Consider the following 11,245-nt stretch of genomic DNA (forward strand, 5'->3'; position numbering starts at 1 on the left):
CGGTTAGACCCATCAACCGGCCAACAGAATAAGGGCGAAAATGGCAGATTTTTAAAGTAAAAAATAAAGACCTAAGAAATGAAATGGGAGATATTTAGAGAATTAAATAAACTCTACAATAAATAAATAAAATTTTTAAGTATTTAACTTCAATTTTATTTAATTTAATTATTGAATTTTTATATCTTATTTTGAATTTATATTAATTAATTCTATCTTATATTTCATTTTATTAAGCAATTAAAATTTTTAATAACTTTAAATCTCAAAGTTATGAATCAATAAAGATGTCTAAAATAAATGGTTTTTAAAATATTTAACTTCTACTAATTCTGAAACTATAACCAAATTTGAATGAAAATAAGTAGATTTCCTTATGGATTAAAATCTATTTGCATTTAATAATTAATTTAAAGTTAAAGAAAAATTACAAATTTTTAAATTTTTGTTTAGATACTTAAAAAATAAAAAATAATTTAGATTTATTTTGGGGAGGAAATATCAATTTCTTAATTCATATATCGATGTTTGATATTATTTGAATTATTTATTTTAAAAATAAATTAAAATGAAATTTTTTATCTATTTAAAATTATTCAATTATAAAATGTATACTAGAAATCAAGATCTAAGTGATGAACTAACCTTTTTGCTATACATTCCTAGATTTTAGACAGATTACTGTAACCTTCAAAATCGTACTTATCTAATCTGACTTCATTTTGTTTGCTTGTGTAGTTAAATTTAAGAAAAGATTGTCTGAATTTTGAAATCATCAAATTAGACTCAGTAAAATCCAATTTGTCCTTTACCGCATAAATGAACTAATTTTCTAATTTTAGTCTTAATTCATTTAATTGTTTAGTTAGTCCAAAAGAATCGATTCTATTCTAAGGCGTTTTTTCAAGCATTTTAATTATAATTTAGTTAATATCTTAATATAGAGCGTTTTTGCTTATATAGTTAGGTAGTTTTCCATTTCTGATAAAAGCACAATCTCCATCTTCAAGAAACTTTCCAAGGGTTAATTCAAGGAGAATAATTCCTAAGCCATAAATATCATACTTTAAATAAAAATTCAATTAAAAATAAGTAAATAAATTATATAATCCTTTAATAAATTTACTTTGATATTGAAGAAACTATTATCTTCTGTTATTTCAGGAGCTGCATACTTTCTTGTAAATCCTTTGAGCTTTTAAATATTAAGAATGTAAAATTCAAATAAATTTAAAGAAATAGCTTCAAATATATAGAGAGCAAAAATAATTTTTTATATTTTAGAAAAATGGAAAACCTTTGATAAATTTGAATAAATTAAATGCTTTAAAATCAAGTGTAGAAATTCTAAAAATAAATAGTGCTGAAACTAATTTGAGTAGCAATTAAATTTGAAAAATAAATAAATAAATTAATTAATTACATTATAAGTTTTTGATACATCTTTAAACGATTTAGACTCTCCGTAATCACCTTGAATATTAAAAATAAGAATTTTAGTAATAATAAACTTATAAATAGTATAAAATTCAACTCAATAAGATTAAAAGCAAATTCTATTTATTTGAAATATTTATTTATTAAGAAATATATATATTTAAAAACTCAAACTATTATCTTGTATATTAATCATTAAACCTCTAACATGCATTTATAAAAAGAATGAATATTTTATAAATAAGTGTAAAATTATTATAAATTCTAATAATTTTTTACTATTCTTTAAAATATTTTATTTATTCAAAAGAATAAAGTAATTTTTTTTAAAAAAAATGTGAATTAAAAAAAACTAAGAAAAACTTTTCTTATGCTTCATTAATTTTAATCAATTAAAAACAAAAATTTTTTAAATGGAAAATAAATTAAAATAATTAAAATTGTAAACATATTTTTTGTTTAATTTAAAGTTATTTTTATTAAAGGTTTAAATTTTAATACTTAAATATTTAGAATATAATTAACTCTTTTATATTCTTTATATATCTATCTATTGTAATCAAATTTTTAGAAGTGAGAAGATTAAATTAACTTACAATATATTTTGCTTGTTTGTTTCAAAATTTTCTTAATCCAAAAATTTAAAAATAAAATAAAATTTAAAAAATTTACATAGATTAAAACATTTTTCTTAGCTATCATATAGGATATTCTCTGGTTTAATGTCAGAGTGAATCAGATTATTTTACTAAATTTTTTCAAAGACTGTTGACATCTAAATAGCAAAACCAACTATTTAGTTAAGTGGTAGTATTTTTTTTTCAGCAAAGAAGCTTTACATTATGTCTTTAAGATTACCTAAAAATTTGAATATTTTTAAAAACTAAAAAGAAAAAAATATGAGTTTTTACATGAATATTTTTTAGAAATCTGATAGTATTTAGTTTTTTTTTCATTTAAAAACTCTTCGATAGATTTAAAGACATAAGGAGTATCCTTTAACAGTTTCATTATTTTTTCTTCTTCTTTGATTTTTTCAAATTTAGGATTGCTACATTTGACAGCAACTATTTCTTCATTGTACTTAGCCTCAAACACACATCCATTACCGCCTTGTGAGATGTAGGATGTTAAGTATATCTTCTTCTTTTGAAGCTCATTGTAAATCGATGTTAGTTCATCTGTATCAAATATCATATTCTCTTTATGTTTCTTTTAGTAGTCCTCAAAAATTTTTAAAAATTTTTCTTCAGGTGCTTAATATTTAAGCTCAACGTCTTGCTATTATTGCATGATTAGTAACAATTGCTAATATATAAAAGAATTATAATGCTTAACGAATAAGAATAAAAAATTTTTTTTTTAATTTAAATAATATATTTTATTTTATAACTAAATCTTTTTTATTTACCTTTTTTATTCCTTTCAATTAATTTCTTTGTTTTTTTCTTAATTAAATTATAAAAATTTGTTAATTAAAAAAGTATAAAAATTATTAGCTAATTTAATTAAAGTGATTTTCCCCAAAAACTTCTAAATCAAATTTATTTTTCTTACATAATAATTTAAATGTTAATTAATTTATATCAAGCAAATTCACTTTATCATAAAATAATATTTATTTATTTTAGATTTGATTTATTTATAAAAGCTAAACAAATAAGAAAACAATAATTTTTAAAATTTGCCAGATATAAATCTAGTTTTTAGAAATTAAAAGATTAATCATCTTTATTAAAAATATATTATAGGCAAATATTAATTTTAATATATTTTATCAAAATATTTCCCTTTAAACCAATAAATTATCTTCTCATAAATGAAATAAAAAAGCATAATTAACTTAATTTTTATTTTACCTTTAATTCAATTTTTTTGTTTTTTGTTTTTTTCATAATAATCTGTTATTAAATATATTTTCAAATTATTTTTTTTGACCTTAACTTTTCGAGTTGCAAGAAATTTAAAAAAATTCTAGCATAGATAGAAATATATAAAGGAAGGTAATAAACAAATTTAAACACTTTCTAAGAGTCTTTGCTGCTTTAATATGAAAAAAAAGAAAATTAATTAGTAAAGCAAATGTATTGTTAATACTGTCTAATGTATTCTGAATTATAAGAAAAATAAAACACTAAGTTTAATATAGCAATTCCAGTATTAATTCTTATAGAAGCAGAGAATTAAGGATTTGCTATAAATAAAGTAAGTAGATTAATTAATTTAATAATTTTATTTTAAATATTTGTTTTATAATTAATTTTTTAGTATAAAAATGTATTTATTTTTAGAAATTAAATTTTTAATTATAATAGATTTTTATTTTTTTATATTATAAAAATGCTTAATTATTTTAAAAGAAAATATTAATTAATTAAAAGATTTTTAAAAAAAGCTAAAATTAATTAAAAATTAAATAGAAAAATCATAAATAAAGATTGATATAAATTAAAATTTTAAATATTATGAATGAAATTCTATTATAAAATTATTTATTTTTATATAAATAATCTTTAAATGCCATTCAAAAAAATAGTGATCTCAATTTACTAAATTTTTGAATGGCATTTAACTTTCAATTAATAAAATATGATATTTATAAATATAAAATAATGAATGATAAACCTAAATTTATTTTTGGTAAAATGACTAGATTACAAAATATTAAAAAATAAAACATTTTATATTATAATATTCAAATAGATTTATATATATTCGTATTTTTTTCACCAAAGGAGAATTGAAAAGACAACTAGTCTTTTAAATTTGAGGTACTTTGTTATCAATTATTATGGTTTCTTGATTTTATTATTACTTTTAATCCAACTAATAAAAATAAAAAGAATTAAATATTTAAATAAAATATTAATTATATTTTAAATAAAAATGTTAGCATAAAATCAAAATAAAATAAAATGCCAATAAAAAAAAGAGTGAGTCAGTTAGCTATATTATTTTAAAATCCTTTTTATATTCAAAAATAAATATCACATTCCCAAATAAATAAACTTTTCTTACTCAAGATAAAGTGTTAAATTTGAGAAATAATTAGTCTTTTTCCCTAAACTAAAGCCAAAGACATATTTGTTATCTATTTAACTTATCCTTTTTATTATTGAAGAAAAAATATTTAGAAAATTAGTTAGTAAATGAAGAAAAAATATGAAAAAATAAGAAATATATTAATTAATTAATCATAGCAAAAGTTGAAAATTAAAAAGTTAGCTTGATTTAAGTAGAATAAAAAAGAAAATAAAATAAATAAACCTAATAAATAAATTAAGAGATTGCTAAATTGTTTTAATTGATTTTTATATTCAAAAATCTCATAATCCAAAATAGACAAACTCTTTTTACGTAAGATTAAGTGTCAAATATGAGAGATTAGTGCACTTTCCTAAACCAAATTTAATTATAATAGATATTATTCACCTATTTAATTATCCCTTTTTAAATATTGAAGTATAAATAATTAGTTAGTTAGTTAGTTAGAATGAAAAAATGAAGAAAAAATAAATATGAAATAATAAGAAATAAATTAAAAATTAAAGCAAAAGTTAAAATGAAAAAATGAGCTATGTTATCAAAAAATAATGAAATAAAAATAAAAAAACACTGAGCATAATAAAATAAAGCAAAATAAATGAAATAAAAAGCTAATATTAAGAATACATTTTTTTGTTTAAAACTATTTATTTTTTATATTAAATATCACAATCCAAAATAATTAAGCTATTTTTACTAAAGTTAAAGTTTAAAATTTGAGAGATTAGTGCACTTTCCTAAACCACAGCATAAATCAAATGCACCAATTGCACCGATTTAACACTACCTTATTAAATATTGAACAAAAAATAAATAGTTAAATAGTTAGTTAGAATGAATATATGAAGAAAAAATATGAAACATAAGAAAGAAATTAACTAATTAATAATTAAAACAAAAATTTAAAATGAAAAAATGAGTTAATTTAACAAAAAAAGAAAGAAATAAATAAATAAATTCTGTCAGAACAAAAAATAAGAAATATAAAGCTAATAAATAAATTAAAAGAGTTATTTATATTGTTTTCAATTTGTTTTTACATTTAAAATTATCACAATCCAAAAACACATAATTTTACTCAAAAAAAAGTGTCAAATTTGAGAGATTAGTGCACTTTCCTAAACCAAAACCTAAATCTGATGCACCAAATGAGCCTATTTAATTGTACCTATTTAAATAAAGAAGAAAACATATATTGATAATTAGTTAGTTACAAGGAAAAAATGAAAAAAAAATGAAGTGATAAGAAATTAATTTATTATACAATTATTTTATTAAAAGTTGAAAATGAATATATTAATTAAATAAAAAAAATAAACAAAGAAAGAAAGAAAGGAAAAAAGAAAAAAGCAGAATAGAATAAAAATAAAAAGGAAAAATTAACACATAAAAGGCTAATAAATAAATTAAAAGAATCAGTTGGATTGATTTCAATTGATTATATTATTTTAAAAAAATTATATTGTAAAACAAATAAACTGTTTTTACTAAAGACAAAGAGTCAAATTAGAGAGATTAATGCACTTTCCTATACCAGAACCTAAGCCTGATCCACCTATTACGCCAATTGAATTATTTCTTTTTAAATATTAAAGAAAAAAAATATAATTAGTTAGCTATAAGTTAGAATAAAAAATGTAGAAAAAATATGAAATGGTAAGAAATGTATATATTAATAATAAAAGAAAAGTTGAAAATTAAAAATTAATTAAGTTAACAAACAAATAATCAAATAAAAAAAAAACACACAATCTGAATAAAAATAAATCAATTAAATAAAAGCTAATAAATAAATAAATTAAATGAGTAAATTATTTATATTGTTTTAATTTCATTTTTATATTAAAAATTATCTCAATAAAAATTTTTACGAAAAATTTAGTGTCAAATTTGAGAGATTAGTGAACTTTCCTATGATAGAACCTAAGTGTAATGCACCTTCGTCCCTAATTTAATTATCTCTTTTTAAATATTGAAGAAAAGGATATAGTTAATTAGTTAATTAGAAGGAAAAAATTAAGAAAAAATATAAATAAGAAATTAATTAATTAATAATAAAAGCAAAAATTTAAAATGAAAAAATTAATTAAATAACAAAAAAAATAAAAAAAAACAGAAGTAGAATTAAAAAATAATTAATTAATTAATAAATAAATAAAAATAAAAGTTAATAAATAAATTAAAAGAGTTAGTAATATTTTTTCAATTCATTTTTATATTCAAAAATATCACAATCCAAAATAAATAAACTATTCTTACCAAAGATTAAGTATCAAACTTTAGAGATTAGTGCATTTTTCTAAACCAGAACCTAAGCCAGATGCTCCAATTGCGTCAATTTAATTCCATCTTTTTAAATATTGAAGAAAATAATATAGTTAATTAGTTAGTTAGTATAAATTACAAGAAATAAAATTAAATAAATAATTAATAAAAGAAAAAGTTGAAAATGAAAAAGTGAGTTAGTCATATTTAACAAAGAAGTAAGTAAAAAAATAAATAAAAGATAACAGAATAAAAAAAGAAAAATATAAAATGTAAAAAGCTAATAAATAAATAAATTAAAATTATAAGTTATTCTTATTTTTTTCAATTGATTTTTATATTTAAAATTATCACAATCCAAAACAAATAAACTCTTTTTAATAAAGATTAAGTGTCAAATTTTAAAGATTAGCGCACTTTCCTATACCAGAACCTAAGTCTGATGCTCCAATTGCACCAATTTTATTATTTCTTCAATATTAAGAAAAAATATATAATTAATAAGTTAGTTAGTTAGATGGAAAAAATAAAGAAAAAATATGAAAAAATAAGTAATAAATGAAAAAATGAGTTAAATTAACAACCAGAATTTAAAAAAAAAGCAGAATAAAAAAATAATAAAAATAAATTAAATGAGTTAATTATATTGTTTTCAATTCATTTTATTTTCGAAAGTCTCACATTTCAAATAAACTCTTTTTACTTAAGATCAATTGTCAAATTTGAGAGATTATTGCAATTTCCTATACCAGAACCTAAGCATGTTGCATCTTCTATACCAATTTTATTATAACTTTTTAAATATTGAAGAAAAATTCAAAATTTAATTAGTTAGTCCGAAGGAAAAATGAAGAAAAAATATCAAATGATAAGAAATAAATAAATAAATTAATTAATAATAAAAAATAGTTGAAAATGAAAAAATGAGTTAAATTAATTGCAAAATAGAAATAAGAAAAATAAACCAAATAAATAGCTAATAAATAAATAAATAAGTCAATTCACTTTTACATTCAAAACTATCACAATCCATAACAAATAAACTGTTTTTACCTTAGATTGAGTGTTAAATTTGAGAGATTAGTGCACTTTCCTAAACTAGAACCTAATTCTATTGCATCAATTAAACCAATTTAATTAATTTAATTTTACCTTTTTAAAAATTGAAAAAAAATATATTATCAAATTTCCACTTTTTAAAAAGAGAAGAAAAAATATAAAGTTAATTAGTTAGTTAGAGGTTAGTTATAAAATGAAGAAAAAAATCAAAATAAAAAATAAATAATCATCTTAAAAATTGGTTGGTTGAAATTTTAATCAAAATAAATAAAAATGAAGATGAGAATTTCTAATGAAAAGGTAAAATTTTTAATTACAAATAAAATTCAAATATAAAAATTAAAAGAATAAGTTGTATTGTTTTAAATTCATTTTTATATTCAAAATCATAACAACTAAAAAAAAATAAACTGTTTTTACTAAACGAAAACGGCCTAATTTTAAAGATTACTGTGACTTAAACTTAAATTTGAGACTGAATCACTTTCACTACCAATTAATTACCCACTTTTTAAATATTAAAGAAAAAATATACTGTAAACATTCTATTTTAAGGAGAAAAAAAATAATAATTTATTTTCTTGAATAACTCTCTCCGGATAAAAAATTTTTAAAAAGATTTTTTTTTGATAATCCTTATTCATGCGTACCCACGGTACTTCAAAAAGAAAAATAATATTGATAATAACTTGAAAATTAAATATAAAAAGCTTTTAATAATAATATTAATAAATAAAATATACTTCAGATCAATATGGAGAACCTAATGAGATTAAAGTGAGGAGTATAAAAACTTGTTTTAATAAAAATAATAAATTGAAACATTATTTATAAAAAAATAAATATTTATTTACTTTTACTAAATTTTTTAAATATTTTTTCTCTTCTATCATTTTTTTTTATCTTCAAAATTATTGAATAGAAATTTATGGAAATTTAATTAATTATTAGTTTATTAATAAATTAAAGTACTTTTATATATGATTAATTTGGAAAAATTAATCAAACAAATTATAATAATTATCAAATATTAATTTATAAATTTGCTTAAATGAAGAGATATTACAAAAAGATAGTTAGTGTAAAATTAACTAATTATTAAATCTTAATATTTCTATTTGAAAACAAACACTTAAAATATACCAAGAATAAAACATAAGTATTCATATACGTTGATAAATTCTTTTAGTTTTTAAATTTTAATAAAATAATTTAAATTTATTAGATTTAATCTCTAAATAATAAAATAGATTAAAATATATTTAAGAGATTATAATATTTATAACATTTCTAATTACTCTCAAATTCATTCTATTTTTTTTGCAAGACCCAATAAGCGCTTTTTACAAATTTAAATATATATTAACATTTTTAATTAATTAAGATAATTTAGTTAAATAATTAAAAAACTTTCTATTTAAAATTAAAAAGGATATTTATTTACTAACATAAAAAATTTAATAAATCAAAAAATTTTAATATAGCTGTTTCAAATAATTTTTATATTACTAATGAATTTTTTTTTTTCTAAATCTTAATTTAAAATTTTTTTTATTTCTTTTAATTTTTTTTTAATTAAATAATATATATTATTCTACTTAATGTATATTTCTTACTCAATAAATAATTATCTAATTTAAAAAAATTTAGTCACAACAATCCTTATAGTTTTGATAATTATTATAATTATTAAAATAGAAAAATTATATATTAATCAATATCTTTTTTAAAGTCTATGTTTGTTTAAAATTAAAATAATAGAGTTGAAATGGTTTAAAATTTTACTATTAAAATATTTTAACCAATAAATTTAATTTAAATGAAAAAACATTTTTATCAATTTTAATAAATATGTATATATGCATTATAATAATAATTTCATTTGTTCTTTAACTATCAGTTTTATAAGATTAATTACATTTAGAACATGAATTTCATAAATAAAAAATATTTATAAATGGATACTTAAAAATTGTGATTAGCTTCATTTATTTATCAATATTTATTTACAAATAAATATATTATTAATTACTAATTTTTTGTATTTTTTTTCAATTGTCCATTTTAATTTTGAATTTGTGTTTGAAATCATCAAATCTATAAAATATAAAAATAAACAATAATTAAACTAAAATAGAAAAATTAAAATAATTAATTAATTAATAAGTGATGAATAATTTTGCAAAATCATATTGAAAAGTGCTTATTTATTTTTGATGCAATTAATTGGAATAATTGTTTCAATTCGTAAACAAATAAATTTAGATGCACAAAAAAAATTAAACAAAAAATCAAAAAACAATTTATGAGCTGTGAATCAATCAATCAATTAATTCTCCAAACCCATTTGTTTTAAGTTTCAATTTCACAAATGTATTAATTAAAACAAACTAAATAAATTGATAGTTAGTTAAATTACCATAGATTGAGATTCAAAGATGTTATATTTTGGCACTTCTCCAAGCTCATTCCAATGTTCTTAGCTCCATCTGCACCAAGCTCATTACACCTATGAAAATAATAAATAATGAATGTGTTGAAAATAATGAAAATAAAATAGAAAAGTAATTAATAAATGGGTTAATAATGAATGATTTTGCTAAACATATTGAAAAGTGCTTATTTATTTTTGATGCAATTAATTGGAATAATTGTTTCAATTCGTAAACAAATAAATTTAGATGCACAAAAAAAATTAAACAAAAAAATCAAAAAACAATTTATGAGCTGTGAATCAATCAATCAATTAATTCTCCAAACCCATTTGTTTTAAGTTTCAATTTCACAAATGTATTAATTAAAACAAACTAAATAAATTGATAGTTAGTTAAATTACCATAGATTGAGATTCAAAGATGTTATATTTTGGCACTTCTCCAAGCTCATTCCAATGTTCTTAGCTCCATCTGCACCAAGGTTATTACACCTATGAAAATAATAAATAATGAATGTGTTGAAAATAATGAAAATAAAATAGAAAAGTAATTAATAAATGGGTTAATAATGAATGATTTTGCTAAACATATTGAAAAGTGCTTATTTATTTTTGATGCAATTAATTGGAATAATTGTTTCAATTCGTAAACAAATAAATTTAGATGCACAAAAAAAATTAAACAAAAAAATCAAAAAACAATTTATGAGCTGTGAATCAATCAATCAATTAATTCTCCAAACCCATTTGTTTTAAGTTTCAATTTCACAAATGTATTAATTAAAACAAACTAAATAAATTGATAGTTAGTTAAATTACCTTAGATCAAGATTCAAAGATGTTATATTTTGGCACTTCTCCAAGCTCATTCCAATGTTCTTAGCTCCATCTGCACCAAGGTTATTCCAACTATGAAAATAATAAATAATGAATGTGTTGAAAATAATGAAAATAAAATAGAAAAGTAATTAATAAATGGGTTAATAATGAATGATTTGCTAAACA

The 11,245-nt window shown here is 18.1% G+C and overlaps 3 protein-coding genes across 3 annotated transcripts; all 3 read right to left on the reverse strand. All coding sequences in view use genetic code 6, as the record gives it.

The window, feature by feature from the left end:
- Positions 1-615: 615 nt before the first annotated feature.
- TTHERM_01574220 (kinase domain protein) lies at positions 616-2,730 on the reverse strand (the record flags this gene model as incomplete). The annotated part of the gene is made up of 5 exons (XM_001029351.2): positions 616-1,064; positions 1,127-1,195; positions 1,424-1,473; positions 2,110-2,295; positions 2,349-2,730. Coding segments are annotated over 5 exons (1,136 nt in total), but the record flags the coding sequence as incomplete, so codon positions are not given.
- Positions 2,731-5,148: 2,418 nt separating this feature from the next.
- On the reverse strand, positions 5,149-8,699 carry TTHERM_001574229 (hypothetical protein; the record flags this gene model as incomplete). The annotated part of the gene is made up of 11 exons (XM_012799834.1): positions 5,149-5,269; positions 5,561-5,650; positions 5,971-6,060; positions 6,354-6,443; positions 6,715-6,831; positions 7,165-7,218; positions 7,451-7,540; positions 7,801-7,899; positions 8,227-8,313; positions 8,550-8,599; positions 8,661-8,699. The coding sequence occupies 11 exons, from the start codon at positions 8,697-8,699 to the stop codon at positions 5,149-5,151; spliced, it is 927 nt and encodes a 308-aa protein (XP_012655288.1).
- Positions 8,700-10,131: 1,432 nt separating this feature from the next.
- Positions 10,132-11,109, reverse strand: TTHERM_01574240 (kinase domain protein; the record flags this gene model as incomplete). The annotated part of the gene is made up of 3 exons (XM_001029353.3): positions 10,132-10,315; positions 10,643-10,732; positions 11,060-11,109. The coding sequence occupies 3 exons, from the start codon at positions 11,107-11,109 to the stop codon at positions 10,132-10,134; spliced, it is 324 nt and encodes a 107-aa protein (XP_001029353.3).
- Positions 11,110-11,245: the final 136 nt, after the last annotated feature.

Source organism: Tetrahymena thermophila, assembly GCF_000189635.1.
Source record: "Tetrahymena thermophila SB210 genomic scaffold scf_8254421, whole genome shotgun sequence".
Classification (NCBI taxonomy): domain Eukaryota; phylum Ciliophora; class Oligohymenophorea; order Hymenostomatida; family Tetrahymenidae; genus Tetrahymena; species Tetrahymena thermophila.